The sequence below is a fragment of the Lepidochelys kempii genome, chromosome 8 (genome assembly GCF_965140265.1).
Source record: "Lepidochelys kempii isolate rLepKem1 chromosome 8, rLepKem1.hap2, whole genome shotgun sequence".
Taxonomy (NCBI): domain Eukaryota; kingdom Metazoa; phylum Chordata; order Testudines; family Cheloniidae; genus Lepidochelys; species Lepidochelys kempii.
The window spans coordinates 63,790,711-63,810,421 of NC_133263.1; the positions used below are offsets into that span (position 1 = coordinate 63,790,711).

The 19,711-nt window shown below is 41.0% G+C and overlaps 1 protein-coding gene across 1 annotated transcript in view; it reads right to left on the reverse strand.

Moving 5' to 3' along the window:
• LOC140916619 (coagulation factor XIII B chain-like) overlaps positions 1 to 19,711 on the reverse strand; it is a 148,434-nt gene that overhangs the window by 17,892 nt on the left and 110,831 nt on the right. The window contains exons 13-14 of the mRNA XM_073358292.1: positions 15,567 to 15,749; positions 7,388 to 7,588 (exon numbers count right to left, since the gene is read on the reverse strand). Of these exons, the coding sequence (XP_073214393.1) occupies positions 7,388 to 7,588; positions 15,567 to 15,749 (384 nt within the window). The remainder of the gene's footprint in view (positions 1 to 7,387; positions 7,589 to 15,566; positions 15,750 to 19,711) is intronic.

The following is a 19,711-nucleotide window of genomic DNA, read 5'->3' on the forward strand; positions in this document are numbered from 1 at the left end:
ATCACCAGAAACATACATAACTTCCAATTTCTGTGTGGCTTAGTGTTGTGGCATGATATACTGTTTGAAATAAATGTTGTAAGCAAGAGACTCCATGGTGTTGACCTTGATATATCTGGAGCAATGGAACAACTGGACAAAGCAAAGTCATACCTACAGTCTTACCGGTTAGACGAGGGATTTCAAAACATTGTGAAGAGTGCACAGAAGTTGGCAGAGGAACTTCACATTGAAGCTATTTCCTCACCCATTCAAGAATACAAGAGTCACCGAAGAAGAAGACATTTTGATTTTGAGGCACGGGATAATCTCATAAGAGACCCCAAACAACAATTCAAAGTTGATTTATTTAACCAGGTGCTAGATTGTGCAATACAGTCAGTTGAACATTTCATGCTGTTCAAGAAACACAGCAGTATATTTGGGATGTTGTCTGTCTCATATTCCAAAACTTCTCACTATACCTGAAGAACACCTACACCAGCAATGCAGGGCACCAGAGACAGTGTTGACACATGATGATATGCGTGATATTGATGTGAGTGATTTAGGTGATGAACTGAAAGCCCTTTCAAGATACATTTCAGCAGGATCAACTCCAAAGGCTGTTCTGGAATATATGTGCACAAATAAGATGACTACCCTCTTTCCAAATGCTTTTGTTGCTCTGTGCATACTTCTAACACATCCTATAACAGCTGACAGTGGAGAATGCAGCTTCTCCAAACTGAAGTTAATAAAAACACATCTATGCTCCACAATGACACAGGAGAGGCTGGTCGGCCTTGCAGGCATCTCAGTAGAGCATGAACTGGCCCAGACTGTGGACCTTCAGGAAGAAGTTAAAATCTTTGCAACCAAGAAGGCACGGAAAGCACCACTTTGATTCATTAAACTGATAAAAATGCCAGTGTTTATTATACAGACTTGAAAAGTTACATTTGCTGTTCAGGCGTTTGAAAATGAAGTGTTACTTAAAATTTTTGAACAAGGCATTTTAAGTTGTTAGTCTTTCTTTATTGGGGTAGGTAGCAGAGCAGTACCATGAGACGAGTAGAACAGGAAGAAGGCAGAATTGAGACCTTTCAAAGTTTTGGCCCAAGCAAGGGGGCATGGGGGCATTATTTAAGCTCCCTGCCTCAGGTGCCAAAATGTTGTGGGCCGGCCCTAACGGTATGTGGTGTAAGGATTGGAGGGGGGATCCTAACCCGGTAAAGAATGTAAAATTTTTCAGGAAATATTGCATGGTATTCTTTAAAATATGCCATAATGAATAACAGCAGGAAACAGTCATCCGGAAATGTGGTTTATCATGAAGGGCCCAAAAATATAAGTCTCTGGGATCCTAGGATGTTTGAGTTATGGGACTCCACAACTGGGGTGTGGTGTTATCATGTGTAATCATAATGGTACCTCCATAAAGGACAATTCTTAGGCTTGCAGTTATATACATACCAGACTGGGCATAAAGTCTCCCCTGGGATGCTGGGAATATGACAATTTAATCGCTTTGCAGAATGCAACCCTACAGGTAATATGAACGCCAAGCTGGAAGGATCCTAATTTAAGCTGGCCGCAGCCTGGAGCTGGAAATACTTCCTTGTGGGAGCGGGTGCAACCAGAGCTCGTCAATGTGTCTTTTCAGTCCATTACATGAATGGGCGGTACACCCCAGAGAATGTGAGTGGACCGGGTACACCCCAACTGCAGCACATACATAAAAGGGTTAAAGCAACAGTTTAATTGGAGGGCATGCACATGGAATTGTTGTGGCCAAAGGAATCTATGGGCAGTAAGAACCACAGGGTTGGGTGTATAGAATCTGGGGGCGGGGGAGAGGTATGTATGGGAATGCAAAATATTCAACTGGGGGCTAGCACCTAGGTAATGGTTGCAGCAGTACCTTGGAATAAGACAGCAACTAAGGTGATCCCCATAAGTCCTATAAAAACAATAAGAAAGGAAAAAGCTCATTGGGAACCACTAAAAAATACATTAAAAATAAAATAGTGTAAAATAAGCAATAATTCGGTTAAGTAATTGTTTATAAAAAAAATTAAATGTACCCCGCCCCAATGGCCATGAAGGAGCAGACTCAATGGCCTGTGCCAGGGTGAACAATTGGGTGTAATGTATATAGGGTATGGAGTGTTCTGCTGGAAGTGTGCACAATTCTGTAATATCACACTTGGGAGTACAAGTGCACCAGCATCTGGCACAATTACACACTTCTACATGCTGCCTTCAGGACTTTGGTGCATGAATGAATCTGTGGAACTCATTGCTCTGGAGAATTCCATACCAAGTGGTCGAGCTGGTTTGGACAATACCCCGTTTCTCTGTAAATATTCAATAGACTCATAATACGGACAAGAGCACATGAACACTGTAGGGGCAGCTCCAAGCAAGGCTGAATGCAGGTCTTGGAAGCCCAGGCCCTTCGAGGAATGAATGCCTTCCAACCAGCTACTAAACCTCCTGCTGATTGTACTTGAACTGATGTAGCCTGTGCCCTTCGGACAGGCCTAATGAACACTCATTCACTTCTTGGTCATATTACTCATGTTATAAGGGTGTTATTCATATTACTTGTATTATTAATCGTATTCATTGGGTGCTTAAAATTGTGCTGCCTTAACCTCTCCCTGAAAGCTATACTTTTAAATTCAGCAGCTTACCCCTTTTATGACCCACCTTCTCTCTCTCTCCCTGTAGCGGGACTGGTGGACCAAGGTATCGGGCTAACCGCTTGAGCTGGAGGCCTTGGCTCCGTCCCACCGTCCAGTGTGCAGGAAGGAGGGGTACCTGGGACCATCTTTGAAGAGAGTCGTGGAATGTTAGGGTATGTAAGAGTTAAGTAGAGACCTGGGAAACTGCTGGTGTGCAGACACGGTATTAGGGAGTAGAAGCACAGCAGGCACCTTTTCTGCACTTAGTAGATAAAGTGCTACCCCTCTCCCTTCCCTTCTGCTGGTTAAGGATAGATAAGTGTTCAAGCTGCAAAAGGAATGTGATTGTCACTCCAAAGCATACTCTTTGTGTAAAAAAGTGTTCTCTCTCCACTCCCTTCCTTTCCCAGCTACATAAATGAGCCAGGGGTCATGGCTCCTTCCTCCTTCCCCGTGAACTGCTGATTAAGGGAACTTGTGGCTGCAATTACTTCAAATAAATGTAACTTCAGGGTAGAAATGTCTGTAGAATATGTTTAATGCTTTAAACAGTAAACAGGAGTAGGGATAATTATATTCAGTATATGGGCATTCATATTACTAAATGAGGGGTTTGGGGGGTGTTGTTGTAAAAGTAGTTATTTACATATTAACTTAAATTTAAAAAGTGTAATGTTATTAATTCAGTGCTTACTTGACAATTGGGTCAAGGGGAACAAGTACCGCAATAAAGAAGGCCATTTACTCAATCTGCCTCTGGGTCCCCCTGGTGGTCTTTTCATCACTAACAGTAGCCACTTGAGCAAACCAATAGGAAATTCTAAGGTGCAGGGGGTGGCCTAAACCCACCCCCCTCAAAGTGGGTTAGGCACCAATCTCCACTAGGGATTCACAGCTGTGAAACTTGGAATTAGGTACTGAAACTATTTCTCACCAAAAAACTGAGGAGGAGTTGCTGCCACCCCATCTTATAACTTTTAGCTCTGTTGGTAGAGCACTTGACCCCAGTGTAGAAGACTTGGGCCCAAATCCCGCCTCCCAGTATGGAGCAGGGAGTTGAACCCACATCTCCGACCTCTCAAGAGCATGGCCCTAACCCCTAGTATGGGCATGCTCTGTCACTTGTACAGCTTTGTCTGTTGAAAACATTCAATTTTGTATTAAATATTTAAACTGTAATTGGGCGAAGGCAACATTGAGAAGGACTCTATGGCCCAGTGGATAGGGGACTCTGCTCATATGTGGGAATCCCAAATTCAAGTCGCTGTTCTAATAAATATTGTAATTACTTATACAAATAATTAGTTAAACACAGTGGAATAGCTCAAATAGGAGATCTTGAGGAAGACATATGCCAGAATAAACCATTGCCCAGTAGTTAGGGTAATCACCTGAGTGACCTGAGTTTAAGTCCCTGCTCCACATCAGGATTTGGACCGAGGCCTCCTCTGACAGAGTGTGCACGCTCCAGGGTATAAGGCAACCACCACCAAGTGGTGTGAGCTTTACGAAAAAAAGCTGACCTGACTTACTAACTCCAGGAGAGAGTTCACCCCTGTGAATCCTATGTGGAGAAAAGTGCCCAACTCCCACTGCAAGGAAAGGCTTAGGCCACACCCTTGTCCTTGGCATTCCCCGCTGTCTGCTTTCGGTGCCTCCTTACTCAACGTGCTGGCTTCTGTGACCCCCAGTCTAAGGGTATGTCTACCTTTTGAGCTGGGAGGAGTCATGCCCAGATCACCGAGAGGTACCATACTAGTGCTGACCAACCTAGCACCTAAAAGTAGCAGTTTGCTGTGGCAGCACTGACCCCCATGTAGGTTGCTGAGGGTTGGGAGGGCTTGTACTCAGGCAACGTAGGCTGAGCTAGTGCCTGTGTGTTGCTAGCTTGAGCACAACTAGGGCAGATATGTCTATGCAAGCTGGGAATCACACTTCCAACCTCAAATGCAGATGTACCTTTAGGTGCCTGTTTCTTGCTAGCCTTTGAATAGGGTGCCTGGGTGCCTAAATTAGGATGGTGGACTACACCAGGGGAATCAATAACATAACTGTTGCAATAATGCAGCTACATAAATGAGCTTGGGGCCAGGGCCCCTTCCTCCCTCCCCTGTGAATTGCTGATTAAGGGAGCTTGTGGCTGCAATTACTTCAGATAAATGTAACTTCACACAATAATGTGAAAAGTTGCAGCCTTCACACAATTTGGGGGAAAATGGGTGTGTTTTTTTCAGCTTTTATAGTGTAAGTGTGTGCTTGTTTGTGTTTGCCACAGGTCCAGAATTTGGTTCATTCACAACACATAGCACCCCATCAATGTTCACTTTCTCTTTATTAATTTCTCACTCTCATTTGTGTGGAATCTAATACATTCATCTGTGTGACAGCACTGGTCTAATTTCCAGTGTATTATATACAATGAAAGATAAGATAAGAATTGTCAACTTATTCACACACTATGCCATGCCTGCATCATGTTGCTATTCAAATTAGCTGCAAGCTTTCATCTTTATCTCTGTTTTTCAACAAATCCTTCCCACTTTACTGTGTTTAAAATATCTGTTTGTACTTTAGGGATTTTCATTAAGTTTGTAAATGAAATATACAAATCTTTAATTTGAAAAAGGAAAAATAATTAAGACACTCAGTTTAAATTTTAACCAGAAAAGTAAATGTTTTCTATACAATTGTGCTAAATGTCTGCACCCTTTTTTTGTTGCATGGACCAAAACATTTTGGCAGAACCATGACCAACTGCTAATAGCGATGGGCAGAACTCAAAAAGGTCTCAATCCATATCCCAAACTTCTTGGTATGGCAATTATGTTATAAATCTCCCAGGATTAAGGTTTCTAGTGAGACTTCCAGAAGGTTCTGATTTGGGCCAGCAAGCAAGAAGTGTGTAATTCAGGAAGTGCAGAGTGTTCAATTACCCTTAAAGTTTCCTCTTCCATATACCATAAAAAGCTGTAGTTTGATCTGAGTTTGAACCTTTTTGCCCATCTTTTGTTACTATTTTATGATTGGCTTAACATTAGTTTTAAAATATGCATTGTGACCAAAAGTAAAAATAAGTGATTACATGCATCAATTCAGACAATCAAGGCTACAATACAGACAAAGTGGACAGTACAAATAATTAGTTAATGGATTCTGATCCTCAGATCTGAGTTAAAATAATCTGCTTGATGGTTCTTTTTATTCATCCTCAAGTACCTGTCAGAGAGAGAACAAATACTACAAAATTAATTTAGTACATGTCAATTTTTTGAAAGAAGTATTACATACAAATCCCCTATAGGTTTTTCACAGGAACAGAATAGTGATTTCAACAGAATGGCATAAAAATCACACTGGATGATTTTAACCATCTTTGGAAAGTAAACGGAACAAACTCCATCAAATGTAATTGCAGTTATCCCTGAACTGCAGTGGTTCAACTACTTTTCATATTGAAAACAAATATTTTCTCTTAAGTGGAACTTAAAAGCAACACAGAAAACCATGCATTGAAATCCCTTCACCATATGAAGCCAGAGGCCAGTTAGGTCTTAACAACAGTCTCTGCGGTAAGGATCTCATTATCTTTTCTCACCGAATGCCCCAAAGGTACTACTAACCACCAAATTTGGCTGCAAAGAGAGAGTATCCCTTATACTGGTTCCCATCCCACTATTAGAAGGGATGCTTTTTAGGCACTGACTTCATCATATACAGTCAATAGTCCCCTTGCATTGGAATGCTGCCAGATGCCAGTTGGTTTATATATCAGTGATTTCCTGAATACAGAGCTGGCTAATGACCAGATTACGTGGGACTCACAAGTGTGGTGGCTTACATAGAGTGTGTTTTAAAACATTTCTAGTCACTTTCCATAAACCTTTTGAGTCTGGATGTTTGGCTCAGCTTGTACTGAATCAAAGAATGGTAGGAAAGCTGTGGGGAGTCTGGCCCACTGCCATTTGCTCTAGTGTAAATTTCCTTCAACCCTCTCCTTGAACAGGAGCTGTGTGTGTTGTGTTCTAACAGAGAACTGTTATTCCGAAAACAGGCAGATTTAGACACTGACTAGACAGCTGCCACCTAGGGCCCAACATTTCAGAGGGGGCACCTATGACCCTGGGAGAAGTTCCACTTCAAGAAGAAGTCATCTAGCTCAAAGATCCCAAACTCTGGGAGCTCATCCTCAGAGTACAGGATGCACAAGGAGGTAGCTCGGTAGGAACACAAGTTTCCCTGTCCTGATGAGGGGAAGGAGAAAACAAGTTCCACTTGGGGGAGGGATAGCTCAGTGGTTTGAGCATTGGCCTGCTAAACCTAGGGTTGTGAGTTCAATCCTTGAGGGGGCCTTTTAGGGATCTGGGGCAAAAATTGGAGATTGGTCCTGCTTTGAGCAGGGGGTTGGACTAGATGATCTCCTGAGGTCTCTTCCAACCCTGATATTCTATGATTTCATACATATTCTATATTTTATCAGTATCCATGGTGTAGCAACCAGCAGTTGAAGGTGATGGAATTTTTGGAGCAGGGATCTTTAATCTGTTTCATCCCATGGTTCCCTATCAGCTGCTTCCAGCGAGCCCTCTTTATATGTAGCCATGAATTATTTGCTTCTGTTCACATCATGCTATTTAAACCCTAGAATTCCCCAGGAAAAATTAAGAAATCTTTTAGTTAGATGATTCAACAGTATTGTAGTTTCACTGGAGATTACTTACCGCTTTTCTTACATTTAGGATATGCCAATTTCCCCTCCACACACTGTACTCTAAATGCAGAAGAAGGTGGATTGCTCGCATATCCATTTTTACAGTCAAATTCAATAAAATCTCCACCTTCTGAATACAATTTCATTTCCGTCCTCCATCTCAGCCTAATGTTGTTTTTCTCCATCACTTCTGGGGATGTTGTACATGGCTCTGGAAAAATAAAAATGTAATTAAATTATGTACATCTGGATTGTCATTGGAAATCGTATTTGCTGTAACTGTATTGAGACTGACCCTGTCCCCAAATGCTATACATAATTTAAAAAAAGCCCAGGGAAATATTTTTAGATAAGATCTGAAAACTAAAGAAGACACAGTAAGGTTGAGAGACCAAGAAGGAACTCTAGAGAAGGAGGCTTTCCCACCAACCGAGGAGACATTGAAGGGACAGAGAGGAGAGGGTAGGGACAGAGAGAAGACTGAGGCTAGATGAACAGAGAGAGAAGCTGGCCACAAGCTGGCCACTTTGTGATACTCAGGTGGTGCAAATGGGCCAAAACTTAGCCACAGCTGACCAACAGAATACTCTCCTTGCAGAAGGATACTCTCTGCTGGGAGATCTGCTTTCCTATTGACCTCCCCTACTCCTTGGTTGTATTACCAAGAACAAATCATGCCAAACCAGTTTGATTTATTTCTTTAACAGGATAACTAGTTTGGTGGGTAGGAGAAATGCAGTGGACATAATATACCTGGACTTCAGCAAGGCTTTTGACACCATCCCACATGAGAAATGCAGGCTTTGTGGAGCTACCATTATTTAGAATTTAGGTGGGAAGGCTATGAGAGGTACAGAGGCAGCAATGTAGTGACTCAGCCATGGAAGACTAAATGAGGATGACTGGATATGAAAGCTGTGGGATGCACATGATCCTAGAGCGTGTACTTTAAAAGAGATTTCTTTGTATGAAGTGCCGCTTGATAGAGCAGAGGGAAGAGAAGATACAAGGCTTGGAGATGCAGGTGGAAACTATGGTTGAGTTTCGAAGGGGATTCGAGCAGGCAATGGAGGGAAGACGAGAGGAGACTGAAGGGAAAAGTCAAGACTTACAGATGCAAGCTGGACTGAGGAACTCAGAAGGAAGACTTCAGGGTAAGGAAAGTGGTTAGTGGAAGCATGTGACTACAAGAACCAGGCAGAGGAAAAGACCAGCTAGTGGAGGTGAAATAGAGCTCAGGAACAGGTTTGCTCAGTTGGAAAATGAAGATGGGGCAGAGCAGACTGCAACTGCAGGAGGGAGGGCAAGGAAGAAGAGAAGAGCAGCTAGTCCTGTAAGAAGAGGGGAAGAGCCAATGGAGATACTCAGAGTTCAAAGCCTCAGGAGGATACTGGATGACTTGCAGAAGATTGCAAAGGAGAATAAAAGACAAGAGGACTCACAGACAGAAAGAACCAGAGGAAGGATGGAGAATCACACCGTCAGCAAGAAAAGGCAGATATATGTAATTTGTGATTCCCCACTAAGAAGAACGAACAGGCCTGTCACCAGAGCTGATTCAGAGAACAGACGGGGGTGCTGTCTGCCAGGAGCAAAGATACAGGATGTGGAACTGAGGCTGAAGAGGATCCTAATGGGAGCAGGAAAGAATCCACTGATTGTCCTTCATGTGAGAACAAGTGACACAACTAGGTTCTTGCTGGAACATGCCAAGGGAGATTATACCAAGCTGGGGAAGACATTTAAGGAAATGGAGGCTAAGGTTATCTATCTTATGGTATTCTGCCTGTCCCTAGAAAATGGAGGTGAGACAAGATTATGATGATCAACAGATGGCTCTGGGATGTTTGACCACTGGGAGGCTCACTCATGGAGAGAGGACAGTTCTCATGGGATGGACTCCACCTGAATAGGGAGGGAAATAGACTTCTGGGATGGAGGTTGACACAACTCATTAAAAGAGCTTTAAACAAGGAACCCAAGGAAGATGCTTGTGTAATCTCCGTACCTGATTTTAACATCGAGAGGGAGGAAACTCAAGTAAAAAAGGATACAGGATTGGAGAAAGGAACATCAGTAAGAGAATGGACATTAAGGGGAAGGATAGTGCTGATACCAGTCAGGTAGGCAATACTGGCAGTAGGATGACCATACCCAATCGGGTGAGGAATGTGGGCGAAGCCAAACAGCAACACTTAAGATGTCTGTACACCAATGCAAGGAGCCTGGGTAACCAAATGAAGGAACTAGAACTACTGGTACAGGAAGTGAAACCAGATATTATAGAGATGCAGAAGATCTGGATGACATTGTAAACTGGAAATGGATTAATTCCATAAGTGTGAATGGAGTCACTCCTCATTTACACCACAGTACGTGTAGGGGAGACTCACATTCTTTCTATTGACATCAGTGCAGACTTTTCAAAAGAGAAGATCAGCAAATGGCACACACCCACACCACACCATTATACGTATCTAGAATGCACCCATAAAACATCTCCCTTAAAAACTCTAAAAACATATTATAATCCAGCCAATATTTACTGTAAGCAAACAGATGTATTCAAACATATTTTTAGTTGAAAACTTTACAACTCTACAACTTTACAACTGTACAACTTTACATTCTCTGTAAACTGAAGTATTTAAGCCATGATTTGAAGACTTCAGTAACTCATCCGGAGGTTAGGAGTCTATTTCAGGAATGGACAATATTCTGTGGCCCGCAATGTGCAGGATGTCAGACTAGATTATTATGATGATCCCTTCTGACTTTAGAGTCTATGAGTCTAAGAGGACCCATAATTGGTTTAACAACCACAAAGAGTAAGTATTAATGGAAGGATGTTAGATTGGAGGGAGGGCTCAAATAGGGTTCCACAGGGTTCTGTTCTGAGCCCAGTATTGTTTAATATCTTTATTAATGACCTGGATGTAGGACTAAAGAGCATACTGATCAATTTGAAGGTGACACAAAGCTGGGAACGGGTTGGGGGTTACCAACACTTTAGAGGATAGAGCAGCCCTGAAACAAGCCCTAAATCAGGAGCTGGAGATTTTGTAAAAGGTATTTAAGCAGCAGTGGGAGGATTCCCAGAAAGGACTAATATATGATCTGCAGTCTCAGATGAAATATTTGTTGAGGCGGCAGCTACAAAGTGGCCAGGCAGACTGAGAAGGCCAGCTGGAACACTCCCCAGTCTGGAATGGCAAGGAAGATAAATGAGGTGACCAGCAAACTGACTCATGGAACAGAAGGTTTCCTAGGAAGTAGAGGAGATTAGGGGAGCTTTGCCTAACATTGAACTTGTTCACAGTGCTAGCTGCAGCAAGGATTTAGGAGCTAAAAATCCGCCTCAGAGGGAAATCAAGGTAGTGCAGACACACAATGGAAGTCAGCGGCCTGGATGAGGAATTGGGCCAGCCAGAGAACCTGGGTCAGGCAAGACACTTATACTTTTCTACTCTGTTAGTAACCCACAAAGGCCCAGATGTCACCCCTCGCTATGATGTCACTCTGCCATGCATTTTTTTTTATTATTTAAATCCTAGAATTCCCCAGTAAAAATTAAGAAATCTTTTAGTCAGATGATTCAACAGTATTGTAGTTTCACTGGAGATTACTTACCGCTTTTTTTACATTTAGGATATGCCAATTTCCCCTCCACACACTGTACTCTAAATACAGAAGAAGGTGGATTGCTCGCATATCCATTTTCACAGTCAAATTCAATAAAATCTCCACTTTCTGAATATAATTTCATTTCCGTCCTCCATCTCAGCCTAATGTTGTTTTTCTCCATCACTTCCAGGGATGTTGTACATGGCTCTGGAAAAATAAAAATGTAATTTAATTATGTACATCTGGATATGTCATTGGAAATCGTATTTGCTGTAACTGTATTGAGACTGACCCTGTCCCCAAATGCAATACATAATTTAAAAAAAGCCCAGGGAAATATTTTTAGATAAGATCTGAAAACTAAAGAAGACACAGTAAGGTTGAGAGACCAAGAAGGAACTCTAGAGAAGGAGGCTTTCCCACCAACCGAGGAGATATTGTGGGAAGGGACAGAGAGGAGACTGAGGCTAGATGAACAGAGAGAGACAGGATTTGATTCTCTTTTATAAGCTGGCCACTTTGTGATACTCAGGTGGTGCAAATGGGCCAAAACTTAGCCACAGCTGACCAACAGAATGCTCTCCTTGCAGAAGGATACTCTCTGCTGGGAGATCTGTCTTCCTATTGACCTCCCCCACTCCTTGGTTGTATTACCAAGAACAAATCATGCCAAACCAGTTTGATTTATTTCTTTAACAGGATAACTAGTTTGGTGGGTAGGAGAAATGCAGTGGACATAATATACCTGGACTTCAGCAAGGCTTTTGACACCATCCCACATGAGAAATGCAGGCTTTGTGGAGCTACCATTATTTAGAATTTAGGTGGGAAGGATATGAGAGGTACAGAGGCAGCAATGTAGTGACTCAGTCCATGGAAGAGTAAATGAGGATGACTGGATATGAAAGCTGTGGGATGCACATGATCCTAGAGCGTATACTTTAAAAGAGATTTCTTTGTATGAAGTGCCACTTGATAGAGCTGAGGGAAGAGAAGATACAAGGCTTGGAGATGCAGGTGGAAACTATGGTTGAGTTTCGAAGGGGATTCGAGCAGGCAATGGAGGGAAGACGAGAGGAGACTGAAGGGAAAAGTCAAGACTTACAGATGCAAGCTGGACTGAGGAACTCAGAAGGAAGACTTCTGGGTAAGGAAAGTGGTTAGTGGAAGCATGTGACTACAAGAACCAGGCAGAGGAAAAGACCAGCTAGTGGAGGTGAAATAGAGCTCAGGAACAGGTTTGCTCAGTTGGAAAATGAAGATGGGGCAGAGCAGGCTGCAACTGCAGGAGGGAGGGCAAGGAAGAAGAGAAGAGCAGCTAGTCCTGTAAGAAGAGGGGAAGAGCCAATGGAGATACTCAGAGTTCAAAACATTAGGAGAATACTGGATGACTTGCAGAAGATTGCAAGGGAGAATAAAAGACAAGAGGACTCACAGACAGAAAGAACCAGAGGAAGGATGGAGAATCACACCGTCAGCAAGAAAAGGCAGGTATATGTGATTTGTGATTCCCCACTAAGAAGAACAAACAGACCTGTCACCAGAGCTGATTCAGAGAACAGACGGGGGTGTTGTCTGCCAGGAGCAAAGATACAGGATGTGGAACTGAGGCTGAAGAGGATCCTAATGGGAGCAGGAAAGAATCCACTGATTGTCCTTCATGTGAGAACAAGTGACACAGCTAGGTTCTTGCTGGAACATGCCAAGGGAGATTATACCAAGCTGGGGAAGACATTTAAGGAAATGGAGGCTAAGGTTATCTATCTTATGGTATTCTGCCTGTCCCTAGAAAATGGAGGTGAGACAAGATTATGATGATCAACAGATGGCTCTGGGATGTTTGACCACTGGGAGGCTCACTCATGGAGAGAGGACAGTTCTCATGGGATGGACTCCACCTGAATAGGGAGGGAAATAGACTTCTGGGATGGAGGTTGACACAACTCATTAAAAGAGCTTTAAACTAGGAACTCAAGGAAGATGCTTATGTAATCTCCATACCTGATTTTAACATCGAGAGGGAGGAAACTCAAGTGAAAAAGGATACAGGATTGGAGAAAGGAACATCAGTAAGAGAATGGACATTAAGGGGAAGGATAGTGCTGATACCAGTCAGGTAGGCAATACTGGCAGTAGGATGACCATACCCAATCGGGTGAGGAATGTGGGCGAAGCCAAACAGCAACACTTAAGATGTCTGTACACCAATGCAAGAAGCCTGGGTAACCAAATGAAGGAACTAGAACTACTGGTACAGGAAGTGAAACCAGATATTATAGAGATGCAGAAGATCTGGATGACATTGTAAACTGGAAATGGATTAATTCCGTAAGTGTGAATGGAGTCACTCCTCATTTACACCACAGTACGTGTAGGGGAGACTCACATTCTTTCTATTGACATCAGTGCAGACTTTTCAAAAGAGAAGATCAGCAAATGGCACACACCCACACCACACCATTATACGTATCTAGAATGCACCCATAAAACATCTCCTGCCTGGTGGGTCTTGCCCACATGCTCAGGGTCCAACTGATTGTCATATTTGGGGATGGGAAGGAATTTCCCCCCATGTCAGATTGTCAGAGACCCTAGTGGGTTGTTGCTTTCCGCTACAGAATGGGATATGGGTCACTTGCAGGCTTAAACTATGTAAATGGTGAATTCTCTGTAAACTGAAGTATTTAAGCCATGATTTGAAGACTTCAGTAACTCATCCGGAGGTTAGGAGTCTATTTCAGGAATGGACGATATTCTGTGGCCTGCAATGTGCAGGATGTCAGACTAGATTATTATGATGATCCCTTCTGACTTTAGAGTCTATGAATCTAAGAGGATCCAAAATTGGTTTAACAACCACAAAGAGTAAGTTTATTTAACATCTTTATTAATGACCTGGATGTAGGACTAAAGAGCATACTGATCAATTTGAAGATGACACAAAGCTGGGGAACATCAGGGTTGGGGGTTTCCAACACTTTAGAGGATAGAGCAGATCTTGATAAATTAAGGAACTGGGCTATAGACAACAAAATGAAATTCAACAAAGACAAATGTAAGATGCTATACTTAGGGAAGAAAAACCAAATGCACAAATATAGAATGGGGGATAACTGGCTTGGTAGCAACACTGCTGAAAAGGATCTGGGAGTTGTGGTGGATCACAATCTCAACACGAGTCAGCAACGTGATACTGTTGCAAAAAAAGCAAATGCAATTTTAGGTTGCATTAACAGAGGCATAGTATGCAAGTCAATGGAGGTGATAGTACCACTCTACTCAGCACTGGCTAGGCCTCAGCTTTAGTACTGTGTCCAATTTTGGTCACCAATGTATAGATAGGATGTGGAGAAATGGGGAAAGATCCAGAGGTGAGCATAAAAGATGGTCAAAGGGATGGAATGAAAACCATACGGACAAAGGCTGAAGGAACTGGATATGTTTAGTTTGGAAGAGAGGAGACGATGATAGTGGTATTCAAATACTTAAAAGGCTGTCATAGAACAGATTGAGAACAGTTGATAGCTCTTGCCACAGATGGCAGGTCAAGGGGCATTGGGTTCAAACTACAGCATTGAAGATTTAGACTGAATCTCAGGAAAAGCTTCCCAACTGTAAAAACAGTAGGACAATGGAACAGACTGCCTAGGGAGGTTATGGACACTCCTTCACTGGAGGTTTTCAAAGGGAGGCTGGATATGGTTGATTTAGAAACAACAAATTCTGAATCTTCAAGGGTGGTTAGACTAGAGGACCCTTGTGGTACCTTCTAAACCTATGATTCTATGTGACATCACAGAAGAGAAAAAGGGACATGGCAGGCTAGTCCTAAGCTATGAAATCAGGTCCAGGACACACCAGCCCACACAATCAGTTCACCATAATTTAAAAACCACACAGAAGTAGCTACACAGCTGGGGATCACTGCACCACAGTGTAGTCTAGCCATTCCATCCTCTCACTCTAAGCATGTGGAGGTTGGAGAGAGGGTTGTGTAGAGCAGGCTACCTTAGTTTCATGCCAGTTAGAGCTCCCCCTGCTCAAAAAGTGGAATCCCCTGCTGCTCAGACAGCACCATGTCTACTCCTAGCACTGAAGAGTAGCGACCAATATTCCTCATGGTTTTCCGTAAGTTACTGAATTGTATTTCACAGCATCTGCTGTAGTTGTAAAGTTTTCAACTAAAAATATGTTTGAATACATCTGTTTGCTTACAGTAAATATTGGCTGGATAATAATACGTTTTTAGAGTTTTTAGAGATGTTTTATGGGTGCATTCTAGATACGTATAGTGGTGTGGTGTGGGTGTGTGCCATTTGCTGATCTTTTCTTTTGAAAAGTCTGCACTGATGTCAATAGAAAGAATGTGAGTCTCCCCTACACATACCGTGGTATAAATGAGGAGTGACTCTATTCACACTTACGGAATTAATCTGGTGTTACACCAGTACAAGAGACTTCAAACTGAAATATATGAATATGAAAATTCATACCATAATATGAAAAATACCACAGTTGTTTAACTCATCACAGTTCTTTTACATATAATAGATTCTTATATCTACCTAAGCAAACTGGTGGGTCTGTCCATTGGCCAGACTCACAGCTAACAGATGCAGATCCGTTCATTCTATAAAAATGTTGACATTTGTATTCCACTTTTGAACCTGGTTCATATTCTTTCTGTGGAAAGACCATGATGTCTCCATTATCAACAGCCGGTGGGTACCCACACTTTCCAGCAGCCTCTAAAATTAAGTATAGAAAAAGAGAATATATGCATCAATATTTACTTACAGTAAATGCTGTAATATCAGAAATATTACACAACAGCACTATCAATGTACTCGGACAGATCAGGAAAAATCCCAAGGGAAAGGTGAAAAAGAACCCTCTTGATATTGGAACTGAACACAAGATACAAAAAATCTTATCTTTAAGATAAGAAGCAGCACGATATTTGTTCATTAACAATTAACAGTGTGGAACTGATGGCAAAACTAGCTGCTTTACCTTTGTCAAGATATGATTCCATGTTGCTTTTCAAGCAGGCAATGTAGGTTAGTTTGAGATCCGTTGGACCAATCGTTCTGCCTTAAGCACTGACTAGCAGGGAAATGGAAAGTGAGAGGCTTTGGCCCAACCCCTCCCCTCCTTAGGCTCATGTGGGCCAATCAGCTTGCTACTTGTCACTGCATGCATGTGCAGTACCTACTTTCTCCAGGACCATATTACCATGAAGGGTGCTTGATGTACCCAGCACTTGTCTCAAACTATTGTGAATTATGACATTACCAGGGTATCTGAATATTGAGAGCAGAGAGAGAGACTGAGGGTAAAATAATGGTAAGAGGATACAAGCTAAATAGAAGTTTAGATTATACAGGCCCAAGGAGTGGAATATGAAACACAGAATAACACTGGAATGATAAATGAGTAAATAGTATAAGAAATACCACACAAAAATGAGGAGAGAAAGGAAACAAAAAATAAAGAAAGAACCCAAGAACAGAAAAACCTTTGGGTGTCCCTATAATTGATAAAAGCAGAGACACAGCTACACTTTCCCCTTTGGAAAGGCTGCTTGGCCAGGTGGATTTTAAAAAGAATTCATAGAGAAGCCAAACTCATCATTTGAAGTTTACTCTGAAATGCCAACTTCCATTTCCTCTCATTGCTCCTCTTCTCACAGAAAGGGAAGTGGGACCGGGGTAAACAAGGTGAAGTTTTGAAATGGCAAAGGCTAAAAATTACATGAGTAGTAATAAAGCTTTACCTTTACTCATTACATAATTTGACAGGTTTCCCTTCCCCCTTTTTGCTTTATGACCTACCCCTTTTGCCTCTTGTCCCATCGCCAGGTCTCATTTTTGGAAATGTGCATTTCTGGCACTAGTGGCCATTCTGAAAAGAAGAGGGTTTTTTCCCTTTATATTTAATTCATGCTCATTAGCTGCATTAGAACTAAGAAAAAAGTTTGCTTGCCCTTTCCTCATTTTAACAAGAAAATGTATTAAGTGCAATTCTATTATTTTATGCATTTATTATAATTTTAAATCAAGTAATTAAATAATTGTACCAAGTCTTAATGACAGGGGAGTAAAGGAGAAGTTTTAATATATATAATACATATATATGTTGCGATGCTGACAGACCAGCTCAGGCCCGAGCTAAAGGCCAATTCACTTGCGGTATTAATAGAGATCAAAGGAGATACTAATTGTATTGTTTTCCCTCTATCTATATCCTCTTGTTTACTGTTACATTATATTTACATTATACATGCCTGGTAATTAAATAGCTCTAGATCATAGGGTGTGTTAATGTAAGTGTATTCAGGTGTTAGAACTTCATGAAAACTAATGGAATGCTACATGTCTTGTTTTCACTTTTCTATTCCTATTATAATATAATGACAGGTATTTACATTATGTATATCCCTGTAACTAAATAACTCATTGAATGCAAAGGAAGAAGGGGGCTAAATTCAAAGCAATTGGTACAGATACTTGTCAGATTGTTGTCTGTGAAAAGAAACTAAAAGTACCAATTCAAAGAGAGGTCCTTTATCTTTGGACTGTATGGATTCAAACAGGGCAGGTTTCAGAGTAGCAGCCGTGTTAGTCTGTATTCGCAAAAAGAAAAGAAGTACTAGTGGCACCTTAGTTGTAGCTTACGAAAGCTTATGCTCAAATAAATTGGTTAGTTTCTAAGGTGCCACTAGTACTCCTTTTCTTTTTGTTAATAGGGCAGAGTATCTGGACAAGAAAACTGAGTTCCCCAGAATTATTCTGGGTAGCCCTGAAGGACTTTTGGGAAACTGGCAGTTTATTGTGTGTCTGCTACTGTTTGGAATTACAAACTGTGACTTACCATTTATTATATTTTACCTTCTTTAACATCTCAATAACTCTCATCCTTTTACTTAACTAATAAACCTATAGTTGGTTTACTATGGAATTGGCTACCAGCATTGTCTTTCGTGTAAGGTCCGGAGTACCAACTGATCTGGGGTGAGTCCTTTGGGACTGGGAGCAACCTGACATGGTGTGATTTTTTGGTTTTAATAACCTTTTCTCACAAAGTTCAGTATGTCTGGGTGTCAAGATAGGCTGGAGAGGCTAAGGGGACTGTGACTCCATGGTAAGAGTGGTATAGTGAGCCAGGAGTTCATATTTGTTACTAGCTTGGTGAAATCTAATTATAGAACATACCACCAGTTGGGGGTGTATGTCCGTGTTTTCTGATAGTCTGCCCTGACAGTCTCACTCACAATGGTGAGCCACTCCAAACAGCCTTACATATGTACACCATGCATTTCTCTTATTTGTACAGAGAAATATTTGTTATGCATTTAGTACATTTTTAAATAGTCAATAATTATACAGTCTTAATGAAAGAGGTATAATTGAGAAGTGTTCATGAATCTATAGAATTATGAACTTTTACAGTACTGTATGCTTGTTATCATAGAATATCAGGGTTGGAAGGGACCTCAGGAGGTCATCTAGTCCAAACCCCTGCTCAAAGCAGGGCCAACCCTCAATTTTTGCCCAAGATCCCTAAATGGCACCCTCAAGGATTGAACTCACAACCCTGGGTTTAGCAGGCCAATGCTCAAACCACTGAGCTATCCCTCCCCCCAAATGCAGTTAAGGCATTTCTAATAGTCATTAAATAATTGATTCACTCTCTATTATTAGTACTTTTGTTAATTTTATGGAATTGTTTACTCAATTTTATTTAGAACTGTACTGACTTCATAAAATTATGTTTTTCTAAAAATGCATCATTATATATATTAATACTTCTCCTTAAATCTTCTGTCATTAATACTTTGTGGAATTATTTCATGGCTTTATTTAGATATGTACTAACAGAATTAAAAATATTTTCCTCTAAAAATGAGGAAACTGAACATTAACATAAATGTCCTAACACTTATTTGTTCTGTTATTAAGGATTTTTAAATTAACTACTTTATTTAGAAATATATTAACTGCAGTGAAATTCATTTTATCCAAAATTGCAGGATTTTATGCAACACTCCTCTATTCCTCTATCATTAACGCTTTGTACAGTTATTTAATGACTATTAGAAAACTACGAAATGCATAAAAATAGCTCTCTCAAAATGCATGATTCTCCTTTATTCCTCTGACCATAAAACTTTATTTAGAAATGCAATAACTGCATATAAAATATTTTTCTCTTAAATGCATGTTAACATATGTATGTGTGGTAACACTTTATTCTGCTATTATGAAGATTTCTGTTAATTAGCACATTTCTAAATAAGTATTAAATAACAGCATTACAATTATTTTTTCTCTAAAAAATTGTATTAACCCTCTTTTATTCTACCGTCATTAAAACTTTGTACATCTGTTTACTAGATTTTATTTTTCTTTAGAATTGCACTAAATGCGTAAAATCATATTTTCTTCCTAAAATGAGGAAAAGGCCAGAAAGCTATATTTACTCATTTAGTTCTAATGATTCCAGTAAGCATAAATGAAACAGAAAACTTTCATTTTGTTTCAAAATGCCCATTAGCGCCAAAAAATGCACATGTCAAAAATGAGACCTAGGATATAAGGCAAAAGGAGTGGAGGGGAGCAAAGGGGGAGAGGGACATGGAAACCTCTCAAAAATCATATGATGAATGAAGGTATAGCTTTTTCCCTACTAGTATGTATCAATTTTCCCT